Below are 14910 nucleotides of genomic sequence, written 5' to 3'. Positions count from 1 at the left end.
CTTGACATGACTTGACTTGACTCGACGTTTCGGAAATGTGGATTGACTCGTGACTCGGAGCCAGGGCCGTAACAGCACTTCGTCAGGCCCCCCAATAACTTTGGTCTTGCCCCCCCATAGGGTTATAGACCGAGCTTCTGGGGGGCTTCGCCCCCCCAGACCCCCTCCGGCGATACCCTGTTTGCCGCTATTTGTCATATTGGTTGGGAGTTTGTTTAGTGAATCAGCCTTTGCGCCTATGCACGCGAAGCGCGGGAAATTTCTAGAATTCATGATTGAATCGGTCAGTATGATCGGGAATTGCATATATATTGTGATCAATTTTTATCTTCTCTCTGCTCGCGTAATCAGATTTGCCGGTAGAGCTGAGTGAGGTGTGTTTGAAAAGGTAGGACCACTAAATAATAATTAAACATCTTCGGGCGTATACCCGTTGGCAGGAACGAAACATCACCTCGTCAGGCCCTCAAAAACGTGGGTCTTTGGCTCCCATAGGGTGATGAAACGACCCCTCCATCACGTAATTCGCGTTTGTCACGAAATCATCTGTACTGTATTGTGAGCCAGCGCCAAGCGCGAAAATTTTCGATAATTTATGATAAAATCGGTCAATCAGATCGGCGATTGCATATATATTATGCTATTAATTTATTGTCCTCTCTACTCACGTAATTAGATTTACCGGTAGAGCTGAGTGAAGTGTCTTGAAAACGGGAGGATCCCGTAAAAAGAATTAAACATCTTCGGGCGGGCGGACCCGTTGATATGACTTCGTTACATGATGTTATTTCGTGACTTCCAGTCTGCTATATCAAAAATATAGAATCGCCCAGACGTAGGCTTCTAAACTAAGAGACGCACACGATTTCAAATTGGTATTTCTTCACTGGCATAAAATTTTTCCCAGCGGGGTGGTATTTGTCTTGTGAGGTTCAGATTGCAAAGACAGGAACATTCGGCGCCAGTCATTTTGGCGCCTATGGACAATTAAACCTATATGTATTTTGTATATATAACGAAGTCTTCGGTCAGCATAAGGGCACAGACCTTTTCGGCCAAGGTTTTCTCGCTGCCGATCGTTCTGGCACACTTCTAGGAGTCGCATGTTATATTGCCTAAAACTTGATTGTATGTCTTGGTGGGTCGTGGCGTGGTGATGGCCCAATACCCAATAATAAAGATAAATGGCTACTTGAAAATTCCATAAATTTTCAAAAAATACTCTATGATTTATGCTAATTCACGAAATAATTTTGGGCCCTCTTCGAGCTCGCCCCCCCCCCAATTGGGGGGTTTGGGGTGTGGCAGTTACGGTGCTGCTCGGAGCAAAATTGACGAGTCAATTTCAAGTCATCAAGTAACGGTGTCAATAAAAATGACTGATCTTGCATCTGTTCGGATTGTGCTCGACACGCTTGTGTGACCTGTGAGAGTGAGCAATTAGTCAATGATTGTGCGTTTTCCTGAGCCTTCATTGTTCTATCACAAATAAATTGACCGCAAACGAAGTGATCGTAATTTACAGCTTGTAAATTGTTGTAAACTAGTAGTAAAGTAATCTGATGGCAAAGTATATATCTCTGTTCAATATAGACTGCTCATTGTGGTCGGTACACTCACTCTAATCCAACGTCTTGTTTATAGTTTATTACTCCCAACCATCGGCGCAGGCTTAAATTGTATCTCACGCAGGGCCGTAACTGCCGCACCCCAAACCCCCAATTGGGGGGGGGGGACGAGCTCGAAGGGGGCACAAAATAATTTCGTGAATTAACATAAATAACTTTTTCAAAAATTTTTCGCGCCATGCGCGATTTCAAGTTGCCAAATATCTTGATTAATGAGTACCCTTTCGCAAGAAAATATACGCAAGATTTATAGAAATGGGCATATCGGCGTTGGCCATTACCGCGCCACGACGCACCAAGACATATAAAGTTTTAGGCCATGTAACATGCGACCCCAAGAAGTGTGCTAGAACGATCGGTAGCGAGATAACCTTGGCCGAGAAAGACTGCCTTTATGTTGACCGAAAACTTCGTTGTAGGTTTAATTGTCGATAGGCGCCTAAATGACTGGCGCCGAATGTTCCTGTCTTGGCAATCTGAACCTCACAAGACAAATACCATCCCGCAGGGAAAAATTATATGCCAGTGAAGAAATACCAATTTGGAATCGTGTGATCTTTTAGTTTAGTATGTTTTGGCGATTCTATATTTTTGATATAGCAGAAAGGAGGTCACGAAATAACATCTTGCAACGAAGTCATACCAACGAGTCCGCCTTCCCGAAGATGTTTAATTTATTATTATTTACGGGCTGTAGCCTACAGTTTCAAAGACACCTCACTCAGCTTCACCGGTAAATCTGATTACATGGGCAGACAGGACAAGAAATTAATAGCAATATATATATATATGCAATTCACGATCTTATTGACCGATTTGATGATGAACTATGGAAAATTTTCGCGCTTCGCGGTGGCTCACTAAACAGTACCACCATAAATTCGTGGAACAAGCGAACAACGGGATGGGGGTTGCTTTATCACCCAATGGGAGCCCAAGACTCAAGTTTTTTTAGGGGGACGAAGTGCTGTTTCGTTCCTGCCAACGGGTATACACCTGGAGATTTTAAATCATTATTGAGGGGCCCTACCTTTTTTAACACACCTCACTCAACTCTACCGGTAAATCAGATTACGTGAGCAGAGAGAGAATAAAAATTGATAGAAATATACATGCAATTCCCGATCATATTGACCGATTCAGTCATGAATTATAGAAATTTCTCGCGCTTGGCGCGTTCAGGCGAGACAAGCTGACTCACTAAACGGTCACCGAATTGTGATGATAAGTAGCGGTCGTAACAGCGTATAGCCTGAGGGGGGTCTGGGGGCGAAGCAGAAGTTAGGTTTATCACCCTATGGAGGGCCTAAGACCAATTTTTTTTTTTCTGGGTGGGGCTGGCGAAGTGCTGTTACGGCCTTGATCTCACGAATGTGTATGTGGGCTCATATCAATTCGTTTTTGAGGTTTCGTATTCCATTCTCTATTTTGGCTGATAGTCATAGACTGAGGCTATACAGTTACTTATACTATAGCAATACCACGCCTTGTATATTTATTGAACTCAACATTCGTTCCTAAATTCAAAACAAATGGCGACTTCAAACAGCTATCAAAAGGCAATGAGGTAATTATGCCCCGTATTTCTAAAAATCAAATTGTGACTTGACTCGTGACTTGACTTGACTTGAATTGACTCGAGTCAATTCCAAAAATCGAGTGACTTGACTTGACTCGAGTCAAACAGGCGGGGGAGATAGTGCAGGGGTTACGATAAGCGCCCACCAATCAGACGGACAGGGTTCGATTCCCGTCCGAGGTTTATCTGGGCTCCTCTTCCCCTGCCGTTCTTACGGGGACAATAAAGCCCAGTAAAAGACCTGACGAAAGAAAGCACTCACAAGGAATGGAAAGAACTAGTAGAAAAAGGGCCGCGGCTTCAAAAAAGATCAACATCGAAAAGAACTGTGACATCGGGCACTCTAGGCCGAGGTGGATGTTAAAGTAAAGGATCGCTACTGATGCGTGTCATGCGACATCCTCCTATCTGTTCATGACATCGCATTGTGTCTTACCGCATTGTACATTGTGTGTGACTCGTTCAGATGAAAAATATAACCCAACTATGTTATGTTATGTTATGACTCGAGATAACTCGTGACTCGAAGGTAGTGACTTGATCCCAACACTGATACAGGGCCAACGCCAGACTTGAATAACTAGAAAATTTTCAGCTTTTTGAAGTTAGATTAGAATTAGATTAGTGGCATTTCGCTCTAATTTAGTGAAATTTGACAACTAGAATTATCTAGTTGTCCAAGTCTGGCCAACACCGCGTCATGACGCAGTGATGAGCGTCGGCGCCGTCCGAGCACGCGATCCTGGTTCGATTCCCGGCGTCGGATGTTTTTCTTGGCTCCTCGTCCTCCGTGTCGCTGTTCTACGGCGTCAAAAAGGTCCGGAGAAAAGACGCGATAAAGAAAGAAAAAGAGCAAGAAATAGCTTCTACAAAGGACCGACGAAGAAAGAATAACATCGAAGAATAAGACTGTGACATCGGGCACTAGGTAGAGGTGGATGCCAGTTCAAGTCGGTAAACCATCAGGGCTTGAAGGAGACCCCAACGGGGGTGGTCGTTCGGCACCCCCTTATCTGTTCATTACATCGCATCAGTATCATTTTCATTTTATTATTATTTTCATCATTTCAAAACACCACAAAACTGCGATACAATGAAAAAAGGAACGTGCCGGAACGACTTGGAGTAGTCTTTGAGATCAGATACCCATCTTGCCTAGGCCAGTGGTTCCCAACGGGGGCGATACCCCCCCCCATTGGGCGATTTTGAGAAACAGGGGGTGCGAAAACACCAAGGGGCGACTGGAGGGGGGCGAAATTTTTAGTACGCCCAGTGAGATTAATTTAATTAACACGGTCAAAAAATTGGGTTACCATCAATGTTCTCTCTAAGCTGCGCACGTGCGCAATTCCGCAGTGCTCTCATGGTCTCTGCGCAAAGAAAATCTAACCTGCGTACAAATATTTGAAGTGATGACTTTTTTTTAGTCGTTACGCACTGTTGTCCAAGGGACCGCGCAGTGAGTTGGTGAGTGCGCGCAGACTCGTGAAAAATTAGAGGGAACACTGGTTACCAGAGTTGGATCAATTACAATATTTTAATTCAATTGCAATTACAATTTCAATTACTTCCTTGCATGTTTCAATTTACCTTACAATCACAATTACTCAATGCTAAAAATATCAAATTACAATTACAATTACACTTACTGTTAAATTTGTAATTATTATAATTACAATTACTTTTAAACAGTTAATTGATTCAGTGAAGAGGTGTTCTTTGACAACCGTAGCGACGTAATTAGCAACAATCTCAAGCTATTCATGTTTCATTCCTGATATGTAGAATACCCTTTGTATTCTACTATTCTATTATACCCTCTGGTTCCTTCTGTAGAATATCCTTTAATTAAAAAAAAACTCGAACGTATTCGAACTATTCCTAATCATGAGTACTGAAAACTACAAGCACAAAAAATGTTTCAAGCGACTGTTAAGAACCAAAGGTTTGAGCGACTAACAGGGAATAGGCTACAGGACAGTCAATGAAATGTCATCAAACGATTAGGCTACTCAGAGCTGAGTCAGGATAATGAAATGTAATTGGTAAGGCGTCAGCGATAAGGATGATACCGATAAGGTGCGTAAAATTAAAATAAATGTAAAAGGAAAGAACCTCCTGATAACTAAGAATCATAATATTTTGGTTCGCATTTTCATTTTCACTTGTCCAGAAACTGTTAGATTGCATTTGATGAACATTAGGGTGCGAAAAGTTTCTGGCCCAAGCAAATTTGGCCATTGGAGGTAAAATTGGGATAACATCTCTACAAATGCGTGATCAAGCTTGATGAAGCCTTGGTTGAAAACTTGATTTTTTTGCTATTGATGCAACAAGCCACTGTAGTGGTCAGAGATTAAAAATAACTTTGACCGTGGTGTAGGAAATGGTTCAGCACAGGTTTCAGAAAAGTTTATTTGCTGTTCATCCATTTTTGAAATATTATGATTTAGTTTAGCCCACTGGTTCTCTAACTTTTTAGACACGCCCCCTTTATGACAGTGAATATTTCGCGCCCCACTTGCCGCCATAGTACACAATGAAACCATAAAGTTAGCAATCCTTACATATAGTTTGATGGTATGGAAGGTTATGACTGTTGATGAGAGAATTCTCCAATACGAAATTCAGACTATACACCAAGCAATAACCATAAAACGGAGGTTAGGCGCGGAAAAGATTTCAGTTCACTGGAGCGTCGCGCTTTCACGTCGCCCAAGGGGGCACGCCCCCAGTTTGAGAACCACTGGTTTAGCCTATATTGTACTTCACAAAGTTTTCTGTTGCTACTGAAGTATGGGAAACAGTTTACCGTGACTGAATTATCTAGTTATAACGCAGCACGCATAGAACACCGATGTATATAGGCTAATTATTAAATGTGGTGACTGTTCACTAAGGTCTTAAGGCCCCTCGTCGTCATCCTGGTTCGTACCGGATTTTCACTGGTGCAAATAAATGATTGATTAAATTATTATTTTATGTTGTGATTGTCAGGTTTCCATGAAAATGTAATTGAGATTGTAATTGAGCAAAATTTTGATCAAATTACAATTACAATTACAATTACATGAAAAAATTTAATAATAACATTCAGCTCAATTACAAATTACAATTGATCCAACTCTGCTGGTTACCATATTTTGGGAATCTGAAAAGAGGACACTTTATAAAAATTCTCAGACTTACAATAGGCACAGGAGTAAAATATAGAAAAAATGACAAATTTATTTCGAGTTTGTAGTTGATTATACTAAAAGAAAAGGTCGTCTTTCCGACCGACTCCCGAGATACTCACTTTCTATGATTTATCCGTTGGTTGACTAAAAAAACACAATAAGGCCGTCTTTCCAGATCAACTCCCGAAAGACCCGCCGGATCGTTCTTTGAGTTCTGATTTCTTATATCTCAGCTGCATTTCACACACATTTACCCAAAATTTTCAAAAAAGAGGACAGATTTTCAAAAAAGAGGAGATTTGAGCGTCCTCTGAGTACGCACTTTCAAAAACGTGAAAAGGAGACAAATCCTCTTAAAGGAGGACGTATGGTAACCCTAAAAAAAGGCACCTGAAGACGGCTTACTCTACATATGACGCAAAAGTTGACTCATCTGAAAGTAGACGCAGAAACCGGTTTTCCGAGCACATACTGGGAAAATGGCCCTTTTTTTTAATCAGAGACCATAGTTAGGTGAATAAATTTTCCCTATATATGTCCTCTTTTTCGGATCCGTAAATAGTGAGGGGCGAATTTTTTTTTCGAGCTTGATAAGGGGGCGATGAGTCGAAAAAGGCTGGAAACCACTGGCCTAGGCGAAGTAGGGAAGGGACATTCACACTGAATGAAAAGTAAAGCAGATAATATAGAAGGCCAAAGGCAAGCGACAAAATGAGATGACATGTGGCGGAAGGCGAGATTGATATGTTAGGTCGTGGTCTTGTGGCACTGTGTGTCTTGTATATCGCATTTTACATTGTGCAGATGAAAATATAATCTGACAATTGATTGATTGAACAAAGGGAGGAGCTTAGAAATATGAAAACATCGTTTGAGCTAATGATTTAGTAGTTTATAACTCCAGTGTAGGAAGGATTATGTACTCCATTGATATTTACGGTTCCCGGGAAGACAAACAGAAGAATCTGATATCAGAAACGTCGCGATTCAATATGCGTCGAAACCAGTGTGTAACTTATTATGTAGATGAGACGATTTTGCTAGACGTTGTCATTTCAGGACTTTAATATAGTGAAAACACAAGAGAAAATTAGTGATGTGGTCTCTCAGTAATACAACGAAATGGCAGCCATGATGGATTTATCTATCAAAAAAGGGTAATGCCATTTACATTGACCACCGCAATTAGTCGACATTGTTTTGATTACGTTCTTAGCTGGTTATATTAATATTCAAATAGTTCATTCAATCCGATTGTTATTCAAAATTGATACCGTACGTAAGTATATGGTACAGTATAGATATTTTGCCATGACACACAATAAATTTTGATTAGCATATCTAAAAGTCTGAAAAGGGATTTTAAGTTAAAAAGTTGGGGTCAAGTGTACCCGGGGTATGGCTGGGGTTGCATAGGTACTTACACGCATATGCATTGGCTAACTGTTGTGGTACGGGTATATCTTGTATGCTTATAGCTCCACCTCCATACACCTACTGCTGAGAAAGGAATTTTGGTTTGTACCGTACTGTACTGCACAGCGGGTACCTACATTACTTGAAGTTATGATAACTTTTGTAATGTACAAAGTTGATTGTGTTGTATAAAAATGTAGCGGTATTTGATGTGTTAGATGTGACAGTGTCACCAAGGAGACATGTATAGCCGTATGCCGTATGGTACCGTAATGCCTAGATACAAGAATCATTGTACTCACTCTAACATAGCTCATGCTCCTAAATAACTTACCTCCAACCGGCCTATACCCTAGTAAGCAGGAGTGTATGTATATTGTATAGGCCTATACTTATGTATAATCTCTAGCGTCCCTGCTTAACATGAAGATCTTAAGGACCATATTGCCGCCTGCCGGCACGTGTCTGTACCGTTATAGAGTCAGTTGCACATTGTTATTATTGTTTATGTGTTTTTGTTTTGAGTATTTTTGCATACTCATTCTGTTATCCCGGTTGACGAAGAAATAAATCTCTCTCTCTCTCGCTCTTATACCACAGGAACAGTCTCCAAAAATGTATGTGTGGTTGGGTATCACCGCTTCAAGCTTCGATTTATTCTCCTATATTTATCACTGTTGCACCGGCTTACGCTGCTATCATGATCATCCATTGTGCTCTTCCATACTATTGACTTGTTGACTTATGATACAGGTTAAGTTTTTTGAAAAAAAATGAAGTGATGTCTACATCATGCGCAAAGATATGAGGAACATTTTATTATACACATACACATTACACATACATATTGCACATACATGCCAACTTGTTTTCATAATATGGAATTGTATTTCGGGCATTGCATACACTCAACTTGGAGTCTTTTCTTATGGTTCAATAAGGGATGAGAAGATAGTAGTAAATGCTATTGGTAATCGTTCCAAGCTTTCATTCCAAACTCTTAATGATGAACTTATGTTAAGTTACTGTATCTGATCTGATTTAAGTGTAGACTGATAGATATTGGTGTGTTATCAAATTCTATGTAATAGGGATTAGTATCTTATCTAGTGGAAAGAGAGATTGCATTGTAGTATTTTACAAGCTGTCTGTTCATGAAAGTGTGAGAGCATAGCGGGCGTCATTGAAGGATGATGATAGCCTTGCGGGGGCCCCAAATTGTGCGATTCCAATATAATGAAAATAGTGTAGTCTGCTGTTCTAATCAATCCTTCTTTGATCGATTTTTCCACGCATCCTACATACTCCTTGATGGTCTTTGCTTATTTGATACTCGAAGTACAGTTTTCTGACGACCCGCGTGCCAGGGTTTCTAACGATTCAAAAATGACCAATGAGTATGAGTATACCCACATTGCCCAGTGCCTGTAATTTTAAATCATTGTCTTTTTTGTTACTGTTTTCACAGTTTACGGTCATTAGATAGATATCCATATATTTTCAAATCACAAGTCATATTTACAGCAAGCCTACTGATGAGTTCAGCTAAAAAAGCTTCTAAGTCAAATGGTTCAGGTAGTGTCTCCAAAGGTAATGGAACAAAGGTACCATTGAAAGGTAATGGGAATGGATCTAATGGATCTTCTGGGACGTCCCTTCAGCAATCCAAAGGTAGGTGTGGTTGTCTATTCAAGTTTGAATTGATAACGCTGTAGTTGTTAGACCTACCTTTGAAATTTCTTCTGTCATAATGTTTTGCAATATTCATGAGGTGAAAGTATTATGCATGCTTTGCTCGCGTTCATAAAAATACTTTGAGTTTGTATTTGATTAGAAAATTGTACAACAAGCATAACATCTAGCTTCACCATTTCATTTTGGAGATCAACCCATTCATCTCATTCTTTGGTCAGATTTTGTGCCATTGTTGTTCAAGGAAGCGAGTGCCCAGGGAATGTAAATGTCCATACTTGTTAGAACAATATGCTATAAAGCCTATAGTATTATTTTTAATGCCAGTCCACATGCAGAGTGTTTGTATGATACAAATCGTATTCCAAAGTGTTATAATAATAAGAGAAAGTTGTAGTTTTCTGGTTTTAATATATGATAGCTAATGTCATATTCACAAAGAGCATATATACTTGTTAAGCGAAAGCTCAAAGCCAAGAAGATCTTACAAAGCCGAGAGAACGAACAAAGCCCAAATCTACTACAGGTATGTTAATTACAAGTGAAAAAATATACGAAACTCTCTTTTAGATACCACCTTCATTCCTGTATTCGTTAATTGTTGCATCTGTTCATAAATTTTTGCACCATTTCTTTCCCTTTTCTTTATTATATGTGATGGTATTTGAGGTGATTTCATTAGAACCCAAGATATCTGGGTACTTATCCACCCGGCCCGGTTATCTATTCCGGTATTCGATCAAACATGTATGTTGCATGTGCACTAAGCTCAGAGCACTAAATATGTGATAGATATTCAAGTCTCACTAGTCTGCCGATCTTAAGAACAACTGCTGGTATTCAAGTGTCTTGTTAATAATTCATGGATTTTTTTAAAATTCTTTGGCTTTAAGACATCTAGTTACCATATGAACTGATACCCATTTTGCCAATGCTGATGTCTAAATCGGAAATCACTGCAACTAGGACACTTTAAGTGATAAAATACTTTACTAGTTGAATTGACTCTTCAACAGAAGGAAGCAATTCTGTCGATACGCGGTATTATTGTTTCTTTTGCAAGATTCACGAAATTTCTCCTATAGAAGAATCATTACTTAGATCTTTTTAAGACTTGCATACCATTCACAGAATAGTTTCCTCCATAATCTTCCAACACAATTTTCAAAGATTGGAGTCAATGAAATTTAACGCGACTGGCCCTGGTAGGAGAGCAGTCCTACTCCACAGAATGCAGTTAAACCATTGAAATATCTGTTGTCACGTCTTTTACTTGTATGATGTAGTAATGTGTTGTTGTCTGGGGCAGCCGATATATTCTCGATCTTTTTCGCACAAATTCAGAATTTGTAACTTTGCTCTCCCAATTTTTTCCTCCCTTCCCACTGAGAACCACAGGTGATCAGTAGCAAAGTACTTCTACTTTTCCAGACTAAACAGGTATGTTTTGCCTGCTTACACTACTTAAGTGGCTACGTTTTTAGACTACTCCCACTTCTCCTTAACCACTTTTGGGGCAAATATAATTACGGTACTTTTTAGAATTTTAGTTTTGAAAAGTATAAAGTATTTTTGGGATGAGTTTGCATCGCTTTTACCAGGAAGATTGCCATGTGAAATAGCATCTGTTTGAAAATATATTTTGCTACCGTTGTACAATCTGCCTATTGTCAGTGCGATTAGTCATTTTTGCGTTGATCACGTAGAGTACGGTTACCATATTTTGAGATTAGGAAGGGAGGACACTTTTCACAAGGTCCAAAAGTTACAGAAACAGAATAGAAAACCATATTATACAGCCAATTTCATTTGTTGACTAAAAAAAGAGGTAATTTTTCCTATTTGATTCCCACGTAACCCAGCGTCTATCCTTTAGGCCAAAATTTGACGTCTTTCACGGTCTTTTTGGGCATTTTAGGCCAAAAAGGATGACATTTGGGCGAAGGTAGTCTGACATTTCTTCAAATAGGAGGGCAAATCCTCCAGGAGGACGTATGTTAACCCTAACGTAGTTACATCAAGATTGCAAATTTCAAAGTAGCCACACCACTTCCACTGCTGGAAGGTGTGTGACCCCGCAACAAATGTAGTTTTTGAAAGTGCTTGAATACTTTTCAAACCTTTTATTCTCGACTTCCGCTTGCAGTAGTTTTGACGTATCTTGGAAATTGTTACCTCTGCTTGTCATTACGTAGAATTTTGCGGCACTTCCACTTCTAGTCAAGTAGCAACGCGCTAACTACTGTGGTACTTCAGTCGGGCACAGGGGATATTATGGTTTTCGCGCGGGGTACGGTAAAGGCGAAACTCGCATTTGAATCTCAACCGCAATGACTCGGATCTCGTTCAATGCATATCAAGTTGCTCGGTTCACGCTTCCGGAAATGGACTGAATGCTACATTGTGTACAGCTGTCGCACAAAGCCCGCTTGCCTCTGAATGTCTTGTTTCTCGGGTATGCTGGCGCAAAAGCCAAGGATGGGAATTCGTCCGGAACTGCGCTATATTGAATGTCGCAGCGAACTAGGTATATAGTTGTTGATCGAGTGGCGCGAAGCTCAGCGTCTAATGATTGATAGATGTCTTGCCGTGATTTTATGAAGGAAACAGTTGATTTGTTGCAGTACTTCGCCTTGGCTTGTGGATGTCTTTTATGTTTTTGTGACTAGACGAATCGCTGGAGCACTCTTCCAAATATGCGATGTGCATAGTCTTAAACGCAGATAGACTCCTGACTCGTTATTGGACTGGAATGCACAGTGTATTATTATTACATTGTTGATTTTCAAGCAGCCAGTATACGCGACGCGTCATATTCTTTCCCGGAATCTACCTGCTTAGTGCCGTTAACATAGGTAATCAAAAAGAACCTTGATATTAGTGAATACGCAGTGAAATAAGTGCTGTTAGATTCGCCAGAGTCCACGCGGAATTGGGCGAACGCGAGACAGGTTAGGACGTAGCTGCAAAATTACAGGACATCAACGTAGCTTAGAGATATACGTCTTGAATTTCCCAATAGTCTGCCTGTATAGAGCACAAGTTTACCTCGGTTATTAGCGATGACGGGAAGTGACAAATTCGGTGCGATATCCCGTGTTCGGATTAAGCGGTTTTGTTCAGTCGCTGCAAATGGCAAGATCGCTTAAAGCAAGACAACATTGGAACTGTGAAGCATCAAAATTGCTTCTGAAAAATTGTAGCTCATGCTCAGTCTATCGGTACGAGTCGAGACAGCCTTCCCAATCACTTGATTTAAATCACATTTCTGTGTTAAGCACCACATCAGATTCCATTTTTACTATTTACAGCACCTTGCGGATATTGTTATCATGCTGATTAGTTTCCTTGCACAAAGCAATAACACCCGTTAGGAAACGCAATACGCATAATCCAGCGTCGGCATTATTTCGAGCATTCCAATACAATCGTGTTTCGAAGTCCCAAGGGATGTTGGGTTTCTTCTGGTGCTCCGTATGTTGTGATCGATAAGCGATACGTGTTTAAGCTGCCTTTGAGAAGGCGAATACAGTGTACTTCTCGTAATCGATCAACATGTTTTACCAGTTATTGACGGCAGCGAGGTTTAAACGTGTTGGTTTAGTGCGTACGGAGAGGACTTTACGGCTTGCCACTCTGAGATGGATATTAGCGTTTCGGCGTTGAGAGACACCTTCCTTTATGCAGTCCGAGCTTACGCTTGCATAGAAACGGAACGCGTCTGTGTCGTGTCGCTATCATAACGGCATTAACCGCCGTATCAGTCAGAGGCGATGCTATGTATCAGGAAGTGGGCAGCTGCGTTTCACTAGCAAAAGTTTTCTGAATTCAGTGCAGGACGTCGATATCACGTTGTTCGCTTTATCGTAATTGTGAAATGTGATTTACAGAGTTCGTATGCCTACGGCTTGGGCAATTATAACATATATAGTCCAGACTCTTCGGATTTATGCGGGTGTAAAGTGTATTCCTGGTTGTTTGTTTACTGATTTACCGCAACGGAATTGTGCCGGTCGCCTTTATGATCAGGTTTGTAGTATGCCATATCGATTCTGTTTCTAAGACTGTTGTGTGTGTGTGTGTGTGTGTGTGTGTGTGTGTGTGTGTGTGTGTGTGTGTGTGTGTGTGTGTGTGTGTGTGTGTGTGTGTGTAACTTCTACTCGCTGATTAATCGCGTACGACACTGTGTTACTCTGCAATCATTTACTATAAGATTCTGTAAGCGGAATTCAGATACAAATTACATACCTAAGTATTAATGCATTGATCTACGCCGATGTGATCCTCGGCGGAATTTAGGGATTCCATATGACAGGGTGGACTTGCTCACTTGTTCATGCTTTGGTGTGCGTCACAGATGGAAAGTTACACGAGTAGTACATGGATGCGCTTTGGCACTACATTTGCGTCATGCGATTTTGTGTTTATTCATGAGCGGGGTCGTGACCGATGAAGTCCAATCTGCTATCGTTTTGAACGATTTCCATTACCAAATTAAGCATATGTTTATTATTAACGGTGTAAATTTAAGGAAGTGCGTCTAATCCCAGGCAGATGTGCCGATGTGCTTGCGTCGCACGAATAGGATTAGGCCAACATATTGCGTACAAAAAGTTTTGTTAGTCTTGGCGATTTGACTGTCGGTGGATCACGTTAGTCTAATATATTCCGAATAATTCTCGGGTACGACGATGCATTTAATCAGTAAGACAAGACGAGGTTCGCACACAACAACTTTCGGTGTTACACTAATACCGAGAATCATGCACTATATATCCCAGAGGTGGTTTCTGGACTAACCCGATCGATGCGCAGCGTTGAATCGATCGTTATGGGTTAGTCTTACGCGTGACGAATCAATTTTACTGGAAATTGACCGTGACACATCACATTTAATGGCGTGCACTTACGAGAAGCTGGCTTCTTAGCTGAACAAGGAAGTTTGCAACAAGCGATCTATATGAATATCCGATTTTGGCGGATGACACCTTCATTAGCGATTAGCCACACTTCATCAACTTCGGATTATGACCCGTCTAATCTAAAGCGCAGCGCGAATCTGAATTATAAGTTACAGGTAGCAACCATGGCAGTCGCAATGCGAATTCTATTAATATGACTTCAACTGAGTGGACCAACAGTACTCTCGATGCATTGCTCTGACCCGAAGTAATTAGGCTTACCGAAGTACGGTCGACTTTGTAACCCGTATACTCAAACATCGCATTTCACCGGAATATTTTTGTCGAATTTGAAATACGACTTCCTCGGTACTGCATCTTGATCTGCAAAGGTGTAAAATTAACCATCGTTGATACTCGCGTATAAGTAGAAGTAACGTCGTAAGTACAATTTGAAGTAATTGACGAGATTCACGTAGGTACATAATTTCAGCATACAATTGCACAATGTATTT

At 40.6% G+C, this 14910-nt stretch overlaps 1 protein-coding gene across 3 annotated transcripts in view; it reads left to right on the top strand.

Annotated features, from left to right (window-relative positions):
• LOC145444213 (DNA-directed RNA polymerase III subunit RPC2-like) overlaps nt 1-14910 on the top strand; it is a 153907-nt gene that overhangs the window by 71755 nt on the left and 67242 nt on the right. Inside the window, exons 2-3 of one of the 3 annotated variants that reach the window (XM_080322150.1) lie at nt 9271-9473; nt 9955-10020. The exons of 1 other annotated variant lie outside the window; for it this stretch is intronic. In XM_080322150.1, coding sequence (XP_080178276.1) covers nt 9338-9473; nt 9955-10020 — 202 coding nt within the window. In that variant the 5' untranslated portion in view covers nt 9271-9337. Of the gene's footprint in view, nt 1-9270; nt 9474-9954; nt 10021-12909; nt 13524-14910 lie in introns of those variants that run through there. One more of the 3 variants, XM_080322151.1, reaches the window with a different exon arrangement.

Source organism: Botryllus schlosseri, chromosome 8, assembly GCF_051294905.1.
Source record: "Botryllus schlosseri isolate E-star chromosome 8, Bs_hap1, whole genome shotgun sequence".
In the NCBI taxonomy this organism is placed as follows: Eukaryota; Metazoa; Chordata; class Ascidiacea; order Stolidobranchia; family Styelidae; genus Botryllus; species Botryllus schlosseri.
This window is presented reverse-complemented; position numbering and strand designations above follow the sequence as displayed.